Source organism: Sebastes umbrosus, chromosome 9 (genome assembly GCF_015220745.1).
Source record: "Sebastes umbrosus isolate fSebUmb1 chromosome 9, fSebUmb1.pri, whole genome shotgun sequence".
Lineage (NCBI taxonomy): Eukaryota > Metazoa > Chordata > Actinopteri > Perciformes > Sebastidae > Sebastes > Sebastes umbrosus.
This window is the reverse complement of record NC_051277.1, coordinates 3,266,181-3,284,396: the sequence shown is the minus strand read 5'-3', so window position 1 is coordinate 3,284,396 and position 18,216 is coordinate 3,266,181. Positions and strand designations below refer to the sequence as shown.

General features: G+C 41.9%; 1 protein-coding gene across 1 annotated transcript; it reads right to left on the bottom strand.

The window, feature by feature from the left end:
* Positions 1–1,709: 1,709 nt before the first annotated feature.
* Positions 1,710–18,204, bottom strand: LOC119494016 (CCR4-NOT transcription complex subunit 6). Its single transcript, XM_037779616.1, has 12 exons — positions 18,022–18,204; positions 15,040–15,161; positions 14,010–14,196; positions 13,605–13,690; positions 13,401–13,505; positions 13,084–13,152; positions 12,195–12,352; positions 11,810–11,964; positions 8,878–9,032; positions 8,370–8,603; positions 6,781–6,983; positions 1,710–6,661 (listed from the first exon to the last, which is right to left on the bottom strand). Exons 2-12 carry the CDS (start codon positions 15,149–15,151, stop codon positions 6,446–6,448), a joined length of 1,680 nt encoding a protein of 559 aa, XP_037635544.1. The 5' UTR covers positions 15,152–15,161; positions 18,022–18,204; the 3' UTR covers positions 1,710–6,445.
* Between the last annotated feature and the right edge of the window lie 12 nt (positions 18,205–18,216).

The following is an 18,216-nucleotide window of genomic DNA, read 5'->3' as shown; positions in this document are numbered from 1 at the left end:
ACCAAGACGGTCTCTCTCTCCATCCCACTGTAGTCTGGACATAATGTGACACAGTGAGTTGTGAGAGCGTGTGCAGGTTTTAATTTCACTTAATGAAGCTGCTGCTGCAGAATCCAGTCGGAGTGAAGACCTGCGAGCTCTTGGGCCTCATGATCCAGCCTCCACCAGCCTCCACCAGCCTCCACCAGCCGTTTGACACACTTACATGTTGAACATCAGCCACACAATGCTCACAGTTATAGTTGGTGTAAAATGTGCGACGGGGGCTCAGTAAGACGTCTGCTTGCTTTAACAGCATGTTTTCTACATGCCTGACACTTAGAGACAAACGGGCAATTTAGAGTCAACGATTCACCTAACCTCCGACTAACCTCTGCCTAACCTCCGCCTAACCTCCGCCTAACCTCCACCTAACCTCCACCTAACCTCCACCTTACATCCGCCAGGGCTGCGCTTTATCACCAATCCTGTTTGTGATATTCATGTACAGGATATCGAGGCGTGGTCGGGGGGGAGGAGGGTTTGCAGTTCGGTGTGCTGAGGATCTCATCGCTGCTTTTTGCAGATGATGTGGTCCTGTTGGCATCATCGGTCTGTGACCTCCAGCACTCACTGGATCGGTTCGCAGCCGGGATGAGGATCAGCTACTCTAAATCTGAGGCCGTGGTTCTCAGCAGGAAACCGATGGATTGCCTACTCCGGGTAGGGAATGAGTCCTTACCCCAAGTGAAGGAGTTCAAGTACCTCGGGGTCTTGTTGGCGAGTGAGGGGACAATAGAACGTGAGATCGGCCGGAGAATCAGAGCAGCGGGGGGGGGGGGCGGTATTGAATTCGCTTTAGCGCACCGTTGTGACGGAAAGAGACCTGAGCCGGAAGGCAAAGCTCTCGATCCACCGGTCAATCTTCGTTCCTACTCTCACCTATGGTCATGAGGGTTGGGTCATGACCCAAAGAACTAGATCGCGGGTACAAGCGGCCAAAATGGGTTTCCTCAGGAGGGTGGTTGGCGTCTCCCTTAGAGATAGGGTGAGAAGCTCAGTCATCCGTGAGGGACTCGGAGTAGAGCCGCTACTCCTTTGCGTTGAAAGGAGCCAGCTGAGGTGGTTCGGGCATCTAGTAAGGATGCCCCCCCCCCGGGCGCCTCCCTACGGAGGTGTTCCAGGCACGACTAGCTGGGAGGAGGCTACGGGGAAGACCCAGGACTAGGAGGAGAGATTATATCTCCACACTGGCCTGGGAACGCCTCGGGATCCCCCAGTCAGAGCTGGTTAATGTGGCCCGGGAAAGGGAAGTTTGGGGTCCCTTGCTGGAGCTGTTGCCCCCGCGACCCGACCAGGATAAGAGGTTGAAAATGAGAGATGAGATAAGTTGAGAATTCACCTAACCTGCATGTCTTTGGACTGTGGGAGTAAGCCGGAGAACCCCACGCGAACACGGGGAGAACATGCTAACAGAAGGACCCCAAGCCGGGTTTAAACCTGCGCCCCTCTTGCTGTGAGGCGACAGTGCTAACCACTGTACCACCGTGCCGCCCAGAGGAGGAAATGAACACTAAAAATACAACCTGCCGTCACGTTGTTTTATTTGTGTCTAGTGTTAAATCAAGTCTGAAAAAGACCAGAAAGAATAGAAAAACAAGGAAGCAAAAGGAGAACAGATATAGAATTTATTTTCAATATCCATTGCAAAGAATAAGAGGTGACACAGCTTGAAACAGATAATATAGAATTTATTTTCAACCAGAAGTAGGAAAATACATAGGTAGGTGTAAAGGAAACAAGCAGAACCTGTAGTCAAACGGAAAAACAAAAATCAAAGAACAAAAACTAGTCCAAAGAGGATCGAGAGGACGGCTAAAAGGGGTACAACAGAAAGCATTGTTTACCATTCAGTTTCTTTTTAAAACAGTATGTGTTGATTTGAAAACAGCTGCCTTGATTTCTCATCTGGATTAATGGACATTCTACAACATTGTGCAAGTGCTTTGTCATCATTTTTTTGTTGTTTTTTTTTTGCTGGTATTTCATGAATGGTAAACAATAGTTGGTCCAGTGCATTAACACAGTGACACAGATCAATATATGTACTCAGCTGACTACAGATAGACAATCCTGATCATTGAACAACTACTACTAGATCGGCAGGGAGGAGGAAGAGGAGGAGGAGGAGATGAGCAAATATACAAGATGGGTGAGAAGGAGGGAAAAGAAAGGGAACAAAACGGTGTAGAAGGTTGAAGGTTGAAGATGGGAGAGTTCGAAAGCAAAAAAAAAAGCGACCACAGTTTGAAGGATGAGATAGCTACATATTCCAGATAAAATATTTAAAAACCCATTTCTGAATGTGTCTGAATGTTTCTGGGTATTATTGCCAAGTTTGTTTGTTTGTTTTTTGGGAAAGGGATGCGTTTAAAATGAGTCGACGGATCGAGAAACCAAAAAGCCCAACGAGGATGTTCATGTGATTCAAGGAAAAAGGGACACAAGTACCTTTTGCTTTCCTTACAGCCCTACATTTCATGAAGACTATGATCGGGTTGGTTGAGAGAACTCGCTCTAACAAACGGACAACTGGACTACAAGCAGCTTTGGTGTGCACCGTTACAAAAGAGATGCAGCCTGGGGAAATTACTCTACGCCTAAAAACAAGCCAACTATGAAACACAATGCAACAAGTGGAAAGTACAAAGCCAACAATGTGATCACAAGCTGAAGCTTACGGGGTGACGGCTCTGTGATTCGCCAGATTTGAGTCTGTGGATTAACAAGAGGGTGATGAAGAGGAGAGGGACGGGAAGAGGGGGAGTCAACAACCAAAAAGACTTAAAGAGTCACATCAGTGACCGTCAATAGTAGCTAACTAGTGTAACAGATTTAACCACCGTGATGCACAACAGAGTGAAATGGGACTAGTAGTACTCAAAAATCATCACAGGACCAGTCTAGCGACCAGCGGCGCTCCGTTAGCTTAGTCTCAAACACGTTTTTTACACCAGTCAGAACAGTGTTTCTAGTACTGAACTGCAGCTACTAGTAAAGACAGCGCTGCTGCCACTAAACCTACGAGGCACTAGCACTCTCCAGCTAGTGCCATGCAACATCCAAAAATAAAGCTGAGAAGTAAAAAGAACTTGAATATCCCTGTGCTGAACGATTTTTTTTTACCGATAACCAAAGATGATGTCGGTACTTCTCCGATAAGCTCTCAATCCTTCATTCTACGAGGCATCGTCAGGAACATTCAACCCAATCAAGACAACGTCTCGTGATCTCTACAGAGGATTTGGTTTGTGATGGAGATATTATATTAGGGGGGAGGCGGAGGGAGGGGAGGGCGAGGGGGGGGGGGATATATATATTGAGTAAAAGTAAAAACAAATGTCGCAAACATAACACCATCATAGAATTCATGATTTACACAACAACACAATTCAATATCTTTTTTTAGAAAGGAAACATGAGATACATCTTTTATTCACACTTTACAAAAAAAGCTAGCCTTTAAATCTACTACAATACTAATGCCATTCAGGAAAAATAAATCAAACTGGACACATTGGTTTCCATTGGAAAACAAAAGGTTAAAAGACAAACATGTGGAGGGGAGGGGGGGGACAAACGGGACAAGAAACCTTGATCTGAGGACTAAACTTCCTATTTACTTGCTTCCCTCCTTGCTTTTAAAAATGTCATTTTATACATATACATTTAAGTAAATTAGATCTTTATTTGCTAATGTGACGGGCCGGGGAGTGAGGGGGAGCTGCATCTGAATCGACTAAGTGCTCATCATCCGGTGGAACAGCAAGGGAAGTCATCATCTTGCTACTGACTGAAATTTCATTGCAACGTGGTTTCAGAGAGAAATAGCCGCCCCTCATCCCTCGTTCATCCAAAAGCAGAGCTAAACCTTCCACCTTATTTCCAATACAGAGGTAGGGGGGGGTCCACAGATGGCACTATAGCTGCGAGGGTAAGAGAACTATACAGAGTGGTTGAGCAAAAGGGCTTTAAAAGACACAGCTTGAGTAATATAGAGGGGGAGGTGGTTGGGCGGGGGGGTTCAGGGTGATGGGACAGGCTTAAGGAGATTTAAAATCGGTGGCCAGGGAAGGAGCTAAGGGCTAGATATTTTTCGGGGGTCCGGGCGTGGAGCTGTGCTAAAAAGGTACAAATAGGGAGCAAAACAATCCGAGAGAGTTGGATTTAATAAAGATTAGACATCCTACTCATGTTCCTCAAGGAGGTGTGGGGGGGGGTAGGGTCGTGGAGAAAAGCATACCTGATTACTAGAGAGCTCAATGAGTAGGAAGGATATACACATCATCATCATCAGAACATTGTCACAGCTCATAAAAAAGGAAATCAACATTAACAAAAACCCAATAAAAGGACATAAAATCTTCACAAATGTCTCAACAGTATTTAAAAATAAAAGGAGAAAAGGTTGTTCAGGCGTTCGTCAAAAATGTAAATAGTGCAAGACAACGACAACTGCTACAGTGAGGCACGATGTTTTTCTTGTACATGTGGGATTAATATAGTCGGTTGTATCGGTCACACGTCACTAGTGGGGAGCGTGTGTGAGATATAGAGATGAACTGATGTGGAGTCACTGGGGAAAGGGGGGACTCATCCTCGCGTGTCCTTTTGTCTGAACTGATGGCAGCAGTGTGGATCGATGGCTTTGTTAATGGGCAAGAAGCAACAGGCAGAGTTTACTCAGTGTCTATTTACAATCGCAGCAATATGCCGGCAAATCAAATCAACAGCAGAGGACGGGGGGGTGGGGAGGAAAGAAATAAAATACTGATACATTAATTACAGTTAATCTCAAAAGGGGGGAGTGCAAAGTAGTGACAGTGAACGCCTTGAACAACCTCTTCTTACGTCTTTTGTACAAGCTGGTAATATCAATTCATCTTAACATTAACTGGATAAAAATTTAGCCATAGTTTACAATACAATCTGTTTTTTTTTTTCTTCTTCAAATCTGATCATAATTTACTCTTAGTACAAAAAACGCCAGAAAACAGGTCTTTTGTGGTTCATATACAATCATGTAAAGACTGAGTCTAGATTTTCTATTCTGTACAAACACTTGTGAAAAAAAAACCACTGCTTTTTGTGTATGGAATTTATGGCTGGGGGGAAAAAGTCACTACTGGCCTCGGAGACAGTGCTACAGATCTGCCTGCAAATTACCTGTGTTGTGTGTGTGTATGTGTGTGTGTGTGTGTGTGTAAGCTTGCATGTGTGGAGTTGGATGGCAACTCCAGACAGTGAGAGGAATGCTGGTTTTTTTTTACTCCTGTGTATCAGCCATTACTCGCTCTGTCTGTCTAAAAAAAGCAATCGAGACAAAGAAAAAGATTTGTGAAAGCCCCTCGTCGCTTTGCCCGTCAGCCGAAATCCCTTGACCAACAAAAAAAAAATAAAAAAATGGGGGTACGTGGGCCACATGAGCTCCTAAGCCACAAGCCTAACAACTATACAAGCCGGGGTGAAACAGTCTGCAGACAGGATGGTAGCTGCTCTCAGTTTATCACCGTGTCCTTCCACAAATTAACACTACATGCAGCCCACGTGAAATTTGGGCAAACGTAGTTCTCGAGGCATCTGTGGGGTTGGGTAGCTAACGCACCAGGGGCCGGGGGTCAGAGGTGTAGACTATCTTGTAGCACCACGGGAGGCCGTGACCACACAAAAAAGGCCTCAGCACCACAGATTGACAGCAGGTAAATCTCACCTCATACGAGCTGCGCTACATCCAACTCCAGGGACGTTTAACTACCAGCTGAAAGCAGCTTTAACCCAACAACATCTGACTCAAACGCATGTGTGCATCCTAGAAAGACTGAGGAAGTATGCTGGCTGACCCAGAGGAACGGGGGGAAAACAAGCACAAGCCAATGATGGGAGGTCCGAGACTGACAAGTCTGCTGTCTTTGCTGGTTTCAGATTTATACAGGACAGACAGACAGGCAGACCATCAGCTATGGAGCTTTTCAAGGTGAACGTCGTCCCCCCTCAGCCACTTCTCAGTTTCCCCCTCGCTCTAAAAACCAAACAGTGTGACAAATCTGAATGAGCTACCATCCCCTCTAGTTTGAAAGACAGAAGCAAAGTGGGTGGGTGGGTGGATTTGAGGAGGAAAGGGAGTCCAAAAAACACAAAATATGATACACGAGCAGGACTGAATCAAGCAGTTAAAAAAAGAACAAAAAAGAAAAACGGAGAAAGAAAAAAGAAAAATATAGAATATCTATAACATTATACGAAATCCCTGTCGGCCAGACCTCACTGTACGAATATTTTACAGGTTGTGTATTTGTCTTCCTCCTCCGGTGCGGTGGAGGGAAGAGCTGGTAGTGGGAGGGAGGAGGGTTTTGAAAAGGGAGAGGCTGTGGTTGCAGCTCCCCCCCGGTGGTGTGGCAGCGACTCACTACCTGCGTGCAGGCAGGTGGAGCCCGTTGACCTGGGGGGGCAGGTTGGGCAGGAGCAGCTCCAGCTGGCCGAAGAGGGAGAAGTGGTCGGAGGGGATGTGGGGATGCGGGCAGCCGCTGACATTGTTCTCTACGAGCCAGTGGGGGTCCAGTGGGCCCAAGATACCCAGCACGTTCAGGTGAGGCTTGGAGTAGAAAATATAGTCGATGACACCCTGAGGAGAGAAGAAGAGAGGGGGCAACTCAGATTAATACATCCTTGATATTATGCTCATAAACATTATTAACTATAACCACATATACGCCACACACAAACATCTGTGCTGTCAGTTACCTTGAAGTCGAAGGTGTAGTTGGTGTAAGGCATCAGGCCGTCGTTGTAAGCGCTCTTCAGCTTGAAGCCGTGGGTGATCCTGCCGTTGGAATTGCTGTTCTTGCCGTTGCAGTTGAATTTGGTCAGGCTGTCGCTGTAACGAAGCTCCTTGAAGTCCTTGTGGGTGCAGTCCACCCCACCAGTACTCAGGTACTCCACTACGCCTGAAGAGGGGAGAGATGACAAGTCGTCTTCATCATCATAATCAAGAAAAGTCAAGTGGGGCACTTTTAAAAAGGTCCCGTTTTTAACTTCTTGCACGTATAAATCATTACGGGTCGGTGTCCCATGCGCGCTCGCGTGTGGCTACGCTGTTCAGACTCAGACTCCAACACAAACTACACGGAAGCATCAAAACCTCTTGGTTGTATCTAGTGAAGCCCGTCTGTTAAACAGTGTTGGCCGCGGTCGGAGGACGCGGGGGAGACCATAGCTTTGGTCTCCAGGACCGGAGTCTCTGCTGTCCTCTGCCTGCTTGCCTTCACTCACACGCCGTGCTCGTTCTCGCTCGTTCTTGCTCGTTCTTGCTCGCTCAGCTCGCTCCACCTCTCACGTGCATGTGCGCACACTCCACACTGCAGAAGAGTTAGTAGCTCTGAGAATATCTAGTGAATGTACAGTGGACGTTTGTGCAGAAATAACTGCTGCAGCTCCTCCAGACCAACAGAGGTTCCCCTGCTGATTTAATCATTAAATCAGCAGATTATTTTCTCCACTAACTGATTGTTTGTTTGGTCAACAAATTGTGAGAAGATTGTGTATATAACGATAGTTAAGAGCAGGAAAAAGCCGACAGAAAAAATGCCAATAGAAAAAATGTTACACTCCGAAATGAACAGTCTTTGACTTATTACCAACTATATAACTAACTAACATCCAAGTCAAAGTAATAAATAAGATAAAGAAATTAATAAATCTGGAACTGAAGATCAAACCAACCATCATTTATTTTTTAAAAGAGGAAAGTGAAAGGTTTATCACCGTGACGTTAGTCGGAGTTTATGATGTGCTTTACTTTTGCAGCAGCCTAGTCGGCTACTTTTGCATACGGCGGTTTTAATAAATCATTTTTTTTTTCAGAGCTCATCAGTAATGGATCGCTGTCGGGGTGTAAAGACCATTTCAACCAATAGAACACATAGTGGAGACTGGAGAACATCGTCAACCCTGCCTTTAATTTAGTTGCAGTTGAATGATCTTTTGTCCCTCATTGTCAGCCCATCTTGTATCGTGGCCAAAGAGCTGATAGTGTTGCTTTATATGCTTGAGAGAACTTTCGTGGGGAGACATAAACTGATAACAAGTCAGATATGACACGAATACCACTTGTAAGCTTTCTGTTAAATCAGCTGTTCCCAGAAGAGCAAAGTTTTAGACAACATTTTCTAACGCTATCGCCACAATAATGTATCTAACTATCTAAATAATAAATATCTAAAAAGTAATTTTAAGACTACCGGTCAATGTTTTCGCATCTTCAATGCACAGTTTTTACATACAAACTCTCTGTGGTGAGATAAAACACAGATCTATCAGCCCTGTTTACTTACCAGAGTCAGGCAAGGAGTTGAGGTCAGCGCACAGCACCAGTGGAATGGCATTGATCTCACCAGAGACGGAGGACAACTTGAGGCTGCGGGTGGCCTTGTCCACTATGTTCTTCACCTCCGACAGGAACATCATGGTCTGGACCAGCTTGACGTCAGAGTACTCCGGGTCCCAGTGCATGTGGGCATTGGCTATCAGGAGCAGCTGCTTCTCCATGCCGTGGAGGGACTTTCCAGCTGAAAGGAGGGAAAAAAAGTAAGACACAAAGAGGAGCTAGGACTAATGAAATACACTGCCATAAGAACGGTCACACATCATCACACTGGGGCCATTCACCTATCTCCTGATTCAATACTATCGCGAGTGGGCATCTGTAACACCACCTACAGTCTTTAACTCCAGCTTCTCAGAGCGTCTCAGACAAAAGTCAATTGAGGGATTAGCCGGACTAGCTGATCTTATCCGGCCAGATAAAGAAGTCCCATAGATTAGAATAGAGTGTCTACTCACAGGAGGCCTCCATCATCTCTTTGCGGACCTCAAGCAGCACAGCTACCCCGATGTTGTCCTTGGTCATCACCCTGTTCAGCATAGCCTCTGAGCCCTCGGAGTTAGCCATGGCCAGCTGGTTGAACTCCACTGTGTGCTTCTGCACTGCGCTGAACCTGGAGATAAACAGAAGGTGAACCAGAGGACAGAAGGGTTAACACAGGTTTTGTGAGCAGTGTCGGGGAAAAAGTGAATGAAAACAAGCACGTAGTTTATTATGTGCTGCAAATACATCCTAATAGATTCTAACAGTTGCAAACTTCCTGAGTCTGAAATCTTATCTCAGTTTAGGATGAGGAGTTTTGGTATTACATGTTTCCTGCATTTAGGAAAAATCCCATTTTATCTTAAAATAGGAATTTGGCTATTACAGAAACTAATTTAGGGATTTGCTACGTATGGACAATCTTTAGACTCAAAATTATTGCAGCTGTGTCCCACAATGTCTCATGCATGATAACACTTTACATTATGTAGGCTATTGTATTATGTATTTTTTCTAAGGCTGTCAATTGAGTAAATAGTTAATCGTGATTAATCGCATGTTTTTTATCTGTACAAAATGGACCTTAAAGGGAGATTTCTCAAGTATTTAATATAAATATGCTTGCTCTATGCATATGTATATATTTATTATTGTAAATCAATTAACAACACAAAACAATTATTTTCAGAAACCCTCACAGGTACTGCATTTAGCATGAAAAATATGCTCAAATCATAACATGGCAAACTGCAGCCCAACAGACAACAACAGCTGTCAGTGTGCTGTCTTGACTATGACTTGCCCCAAACTGCATGTGATTATCATAAAGTGGGCATGTCTGTAAAGGGGAGACTCGTGGGTACCCATAGAACCCATTTACATTCACTGATCTGGAGGTCAGAGGTCAAGGGGACCTCTTTGAAAACAGCCATGACAGTTTTTACTCCTTCGGATTGTTTTTTAGCCAGTATCTTAAAATGAATTTGCGTTAACACGTGAACTTTGAAAGCCCTAATTTTTCCTTTTTTTCAACAAACTGACTTATAGTTTAACAGAGATTAATATTATTTTCCCAAAGCACTGAGATAGCGCCCCAAACTGAGTCACATTTGGTTAAAATTGATGCCGCTCAATATCAGAGCAAATGGGTCATAGTGCAACGTAATGATTTAAATGCCAATACAGGGAACAACTACAACCCTAGAACCATAATTCATCACTATTACATTAATGACATGCAGTACAATATATCTTCAGTAATACATTTTCTTCATTTACTGTTTTTATGAGAGAGAGAGAGGGAATTTGTAAGGCTGATGGTGTCCTCTCAGCTATTAATGGTGACTTATCTTAAAATACAGAGATCAGTACTGCCAGCTGCTGTACGGACGAAGCTTCAGCCTTCTATGGGTTTTAAATTAATGTCATGAACAAACTCTTTTATTTAACGCAGGCTAATAATGGTCACATGAACGCCATCAGGTCGCATTGCTTTTACTTCACCAACACTTAAACAGCTTCAGCCTCAGACCATGTTATCCACTAATCAAAACTCTACAATCAGGAAAACACTAGTGTCAATTTGAAAAAAACAGTCTTTAAGGTAACCACGTAAACATTGAACTGTACTTCTCAAGGCAGCACACCATCCAACTTGCTTTATTGGAGCATGTAGCTCTCTAATCGGATGTTTATTTAAATATATCTAATAATAATAATAATATCACATCAAAATCGATGCAGCGGAACAAGAGACATCGTCTTTTTTATTCCACACATCTCATCATAACCAGGCACCTACATTACCCACAATGCAACATACATATCAATGAACAGTTCATTCAGAGATTCTGCTGTGTTATAGCTAGTAGCGGCTAATAAAGCCTGAGGATGCAAGCAGAGATGAGGAGCAGCAACAACAACAGAGGTCTGATGAGCCGACTTCTTTCTAGCTCCCACAACACCAGAATTTTCATCTTGGAGGAATAAACACAGCTCCCTCTGGAGCCACAAAATGCTTTATACAACTTTTCTCACATATCCAATAGTGCTCCACCAAGACCTGTAAACAGACTTCAAGGTGTGAAGTTGATAGGGTGCCCCATTCAAGGTAAATCAAAAACAGCTCAGGTTCATTGACCACAGCTGACTTCCAATCTTAAAAAAACAACAGCAAGTGCTTTCTTGCAAAACACCCAAAACAATGTTGTTGTCTAATGTGTGCAGGATTTATACGTAGCTGTGGTTGACTCATAAAAGCATGAGACCAGACCACTTTCACGTTGTTCCTCAAAATGTAGATAAAAGATTCAGTAATCAAATCTATGATATAATAAACAGATTGTCAACCTTTCGTATCCAGTCTAAAAACATCTAGCTTGTGTATTCAGCCATGAATGCAGGCGGCTTGTGGTTTTACACTTTCTGAAACTGTATTCAAAGCATTTCACATAATCAAACTGGTTAGGTAGGTCAGCACTGGTAGCTCCACCCAGCTGATACACCGCTCAACAAGAATAAGACACCATCAACACACAGCAATAAAAAAAACAATAGCACACGTTTCAGTTTCCCAGCATTACAGATTGGATCTGGAGTGGAAGGATTTTACGATGCAATACCAAATTTCTTTGTCAGAATTATTGCATGTTAAATGGAGGGAAAATCTCACAAGCTTAGTTATCAACTATAATTGCTCAACAATAACGCTGCATTAAATCACTCGGGCAACAATATTAGGAGCTATCCTATCCTCTTAGAATAACTATATTAGACATTAAGTTATTAACTTGATTCGGACTTAGCGCTAAATGTTTGTTCAACTGTTAAGAAGATTAAACAAATAATTATAGTCAACAAGAGATACAAGCCATAAGGACAATAACCACAAAAGTTGTAGGTACATACTTTTCCGTTTTGTAGAAAACTGCACATCCGTCCACGTGTTTACGGTCCGACTCGGACATCGTCCTGGCTCGTGACTTTGGACTGAAGAACCCGTCGTATCCCTGCTCCTTCAGCTCCGGCAAGAAGAAATTGTAGTACTGCTCCGTTTCTACTTCCTGTAATCAACAACAAAACGTGTGTCAGGATGGACATCACGAAAGACCGGCACACATGAAAGTAAAACAAACATCTCCTTCCAAAAAGAACAAAACTGAAATTCTAAATGAAACATTTGGTTGACAAAGGGAGCATTTATCAGACTGCATAACATTATACAGGTGTTGCTTTCATTGCCTCGACCCTTTCTGTGAAAACCTAAACACATGCTTTGACTTCCATCTCTCACCTGCAAACTGATGATGTCTGCACTGCAGCCCATTATCTCCTGCATGATGGATTTCTTCCTGTACTCCCAGTTTAGAGCCCAAGAGGGGCAGTAGCCATATAGCTGTCGCGTGGCGTACTTATCACACAGCACATTGTAGCACATCACAGAGAACAGTGCTGAGGGGAGAAAAGGACAGAACTTAATAGAAATGCTGAAGAAGCTGATGATTTTTGGTTGCTGCCGGTATTTAAAAAAGGAGGGGGTTAGGGATATTACCACACTTGTTTAACTAGTAGTCCTAAAATTAGATGACAAAATCAAATCTTTGCTGTATTCTCTATACCACTTGCTACTACGTTTCCTAAAAACAGAAGAACTCGTATCGGCGAGTACCCAAATGTAAGTACTTGTACTCGGTCTGAAAAAAGTGGTATAGGTGCATCCTTAAGTACAATTTGATGTACAGATTGGTTGAAAACCGCACAGTAATGGTGCAGTCACCTGTTCCTTCTTATTCAGCACTGACTCAGTCAAAACAACACGGTTATGGCTGCCCACCAACAGGGTCAACCAACCCATATCTTTGCGTGACAGCTTTGACTCTTTTGGCAAAATGTTTGCCACGTTAGTTTTGCTCGGGTTCAACCACAGGTAGCGTGCACAATATACTACATTGCAAATGTCTTTTGGTTTTAGGCCCAGCAGTACTTTTCACACAAAACCATATTTGGATCCTTAATACTCTTCAATTGTACATTGATTTAAGAAGCATTTTCTTGTCTGTTCAGCTTGTAGCATTATAGACACAAGCTAGATCCATATTTATGGAACAGCTGCGTATTACAAAGAAGATTGCAAAAAGTATGCGCATATGTTCAAAGTCATGTTTGGTGTATGTGGTCCTTACCTGACGCTCGTGTTCGGTCTGGTTCCGCGAGTTGGATCCATGACCGGGCTGGGGGCTGCTCTGTTGGTACTGAGCAGAGGGAGAAAATGATTTAATATGGGTGACAACATGAACACAGATGTCAAACAGTGACTTCAACAAAGTTAAAGGGCACATAAGCTGTTGTGTTCACAATGTCCTCATCTATATCTAATGATGATCCTGATCTTTTGGGTAAAAACTGGCAATATGCAATTCCTGTTCCGGTTTCAAAACTGCCAGAGAGAGCGGGGGGTTTGGGGGGGGGGGGGGGGGGGGGGGGGGGGGGGGAGACTCACTGCGCTTGATAGCCCCTGCCAGATTGTCTAACAAGTAGTTGAGCAGTCTCCGCGTGCCATCAGGTTCCTGGTAGAGGCTCATAATTTCTTGTGCAAGTGGGTTGCCTGGTGAATGAAAAGCAAAGTGGGCTGAATCATCGCTAAGAAAAACAATGGGATTTCAAGGCTTGAATGGCAACAAAAAAATATTGATAAGCCACTCACCTTTCAATCCCAGTGTTTGTAACTGAAACAGTTTCCCCAATTCAAATGGCAGAACCCGCAACTGGTTGTTATTTAAAAGCAGTTCCCTGTGGAGGACAATTTGACCATTAGAAACCAGCCCTCCTGAGAAACAACCACCTTTATTACCGTTCAAAAACATTATTTGCCTATGCTATACTTTCCATCTTCAGACTGACTGTTAATGTGAACGTAATGTGGAAGAAAATTGGCAGATATCCAAAAGGATCTATGATTCATTGAAACAAATAAAATAATAATAATGGGTAACACCAGTGTGTAGCAGGTGTGAGTGCCAAAACCAGATTCCAGATCAACCCTGTGATTAGCTACTCCTTTCCATTGTGCCAGAATTAAAGGGTGAATGTGTAGCCTGAAATAACTCACCTGAGAGACACCATGTTGCCGAGCTCTGCCGGCAGACTCCTGATCTTATTGGATGAGAGATCCAGGTACACCAGGTTGTGTAGTTTGGCAATGTCTGGCGGGATGCGTGACAATGAGTTGTCACTGATGTGCAGGGCAGTGAGGTGGGTGAGAGACCAAAGGGCTGTGCTGAGACTCCTTACTCGGCCTGCAGCGACAGTTGGAAAAGGAAACGCACACGCACAAAAAGGAGAATTAAGTCCCAGTATCCAACTATTACAAATGGAAAAAAACATGGAGCAACTTGATTCCCATTAGTGTGAATCAGTCAACATGGGTTGACTGATTTCACAATGATGAAGATGATGCTCGAGCATAATTGTAGGACTGAATTTCCCAAAATACCAGAGACCAAATAGAGAAACAAAATCATGCTGAATCAACAGGGTAAAATCATTTTATAGTGACCCATTTTAAACTTAGTTTGGGATTCGTGCTGTAATGATAAATTAGTCAATCAATTAGTAAATTGACGAGCAACAACTTTGAGAATGGATAAATCATTAAATCAAGTTTTGAGGGAAAATGTCCAGGATCCACTGGGGCCAGCTTCTGTTCTGGTTAACATGTGGATATATATGCTAATTGTCTGAGTTTCCCCATTGAAAATAAATGTAATATCTTTGGGGTTTTGGGCTGTTGGTTGAGCAAAACAAGAAATCTGAAGATGTCACCTTGGGCTCTGCAAAACTCTGATGAACATTTAACACTATTTTTATGGGCCAAGCGGTTAATCAATAAAGTAATTGGCAGATTAATAATGAAAATAATCCTTAGCTGCAGCCCAATATGTGACAGAGCTACACTGGTGGACCCATGTCTTATTTGGACAGTAACAATCCTCTTTTGATTTCAGGGTCCTGGTATTGTGCATGTTGGGTCACTGTTACTGGAACACTACATATGATTAAGCTTTTTGTCAACATCAAGAGATGGGTACGAACAGGTATAAAAAAAACTACAAAACTAGGTACTCCCAGACAATACTCACCGCTGATTTCCAGCTCAGCCCAGTATGACTTCTTCCCGTTGGTTGCTTCTTCGGTAGACATAATTGTGTACATCCGCCTTGGATCCGGCGGGTCATATTTTTCCTTGGGCATTCCTATAACACTACAGAGGATAATTTTGATTTAAAATGTTATTCATGGACAGTCACATATATATTTAATATGTGTAATATCCTGTAAAATGCTTTGGCAACATTTTTTTCTCATGCCAATAAAGCTAATTGAAAGATCTCAATAAATAAATTAATCAATTAACAAGCTGGAATACTTTAAATCAGATTAAAGGTGGTGTGAACATGTTAGCTCATCAGGTACCAACATTTGCACTGAGAATTTTAACAAGCTAATGTTACCACATGTTGGCAAATATTATTAAATGTTACCAATCACAAAGAACATGTTGTGTTCTAGATAAGATAGATAAGATACAATAAATTGACATTAAACTGCTTTCCAATAGGAGGGCTGAGAATTCATTAGTAGTTAAGTTACATAACAATCCACAACAAAATCATACATGAACAGTCACTTATATATTTAATATTCTGTAAAATGCTTTGGCAACATTTTTTTTGTTCATGCCAATGAAGCTAATTGAAAGATCTCTCAAAAGGTCATCAATCAATTAAGCAATTTTCAAGCTGGAATACTTTGAATTAGGTTACAAGTGGTGTGCACATTTGCACTGAGAATTTTGACAAGCTAATGTTACCACATGTTGGCACAAGATATTAAATGTTACCAATCACAAAGAACATGTTGTGTTCTAGATAAGATAGATAAGATATAATAAAGTGACATTAAACTGTTTCCTATAGGAAGGCTGAGATTTCATTAGTAGTTAAGTTATATAACAATCCATAACAAAATCATTCATGGACAGTCACTTATATATATATATTTAATATGTGTAATATCCTGTAAAATGCTTTGGCAAAAAAAAAAATGTCATGCCAATAAAGCTAATTGAAAGATCTCAATTAATCAATTTTCAAGCTGGAATACTTTAAATCAGATTAGAAGTGGTGTGTACATGTTAGCTCATCAGGTAACCACATTTACACTGAGATTTTCCACAAGTTAATGTTACCACATGTTGGCACAAGATATTAAAGAACATGTTGTGTTCTAGATAATATTAAAGTAATACTCTCAATCGTTTATAATAAATTGACATTAAACTGCTTCCTACAGGAGGGTTGAGATTTCATTGTAGTTAGGTTACATAACAATCCACAACAAAATCATTCATGGACAGTCACATATATTTAATATGTGAAATATCCTGTATAATAATATTTTTTTTCAGGCCAATAAAGCTATTTGAAAGATCTCAATCAATCAATTAATCAATTGTCAAGCTGGAATACTTTAAATCAGATTAAAGGTGGTGTGAACATGTTAGCTCATCATTTGTACTAAGGATTTTAACAAGCACATGTTGGCCCAAGATATTAAATGTTACCAATCACAAAGAACATGTTGTGTTCTAGATAAGATAGATAAGATATAATAAAGTGACATTAAACTGTTTCCTATATAGAGGGCTGAGATTTAATTGTAGTTAAGTTACATAACAATCCACAACAAAATCATTCATGGACAGTCACTTATATATATATATATATATATATTTAACATCTGCAAAAAAAAATGTCATGCCAATAAAGCTAATTGAAAGCTCTCAATCAATTAAGCAATTATCAAGCTGGAATACTTTAAATCAGGTTAGAGGTGATGTGTACATGTTAGCTCATCAGGTAAACACATTTTAACAAGCACATGTTGACACAAGATATTAAATGTTGAACATGTTGTGTTTTAGATAATGTTAAAGTTATACTCTCAATGGTTTATAATAAATAACATTAAACTGCTTCCTATATAGGAGGGCTGAGATTTAATTGTGTTTAAGTTACATAACAATCCACAACAAAATCATTCATGGACAGTCACTTATATATATATATATATATTTAACATCTGCAAAAAAAATGTCATGCCAATAAAGCTAATTGAAAGATCTCTCAATAAGTCATCAATCAATTAAGCAATTATCAAGCTGGAATACTTTAAATCAGGTTAGAGGTGATGTGTACATGCTAGCTCATCAGGTAAACACATTTTGCACTGAGAATTTTAACAAGCACATGTTGACACAAGATATTAAATGTTGAACATGTTGTGTTTTAGATATTGTTAAAGTTATACTCTCAATCGATTATAACAACAATTGACATTAAACTGCTTCCTATATAGGAGGGCTGAGATTTAATTGTAGTTAAGTTACATAACAACGCAGTGCAACACATTAACATGCTAAACTTTGGCTGTTAACTGAGTTAACTGAGTTAAATCAGTGAAAGAGCTGAAACAAACTGCATTTAGAGAATAGTGTTATAAATAGCTGCAGCTAGCTCAGATTAGCCTAGCTTAACCTACATAGGCAGCTATCACACTAAAGCTAGCTATGCTATGCTAACACGCTTAGTTAGGAGGAAATACGCAATACGATAGCAGACTTTAAGTCTTTACCTGGCTGAGTTCGCTACCATGAAGATAGAGGAGATATGAACAGATATTAAATCGTTGTTGTTTACATACTAGTGAAGCTCTGGCGCATTCATGCTAGGCCTGAAACAGCGCATTAGCATTAGCATGAGCTAGCTGCTAGCTGCTAGCTGCTAGTTAGCTCGCCTCCAGTCAGTGGTAATGAATCACTATAAAGAGATAAACTGAGAGCTAAAGAGCTCCTAGTGCTGAGCTTTAATAAGCACTTGTTTGCAAAGCTATGTAGCTTAGCTTGGAGTTAGCATGCTAGCAGCTAATAAAGCTAACAGATCCTGAATTATTGGACTTCCTGTTGATAAACGCGCCGCCGAGCACATCAAACACGTGTTTACTGGTTAAATGAGGCGAGTGGAGACAGTGTGAAGGTGGAAGAGGAAGGATTTGGGTTTTACCTGCAAGAGCATACCAGACCAGCAGATCGGAGGACGACTGCGTGTTCTCTCTTTTGTTTTCTAGCTACTTCTCCTCCGCTTCCGCTGCTGCTGCTGCTGCTGCTGCTGCTTCCGCTGCTGCTGCTGCTGCTGCTGCCGCTGCTGCTGCTGCTGCTTCCGCTGCCGCTGCTGCTGCTGCTGTACCAGCGACTGAGA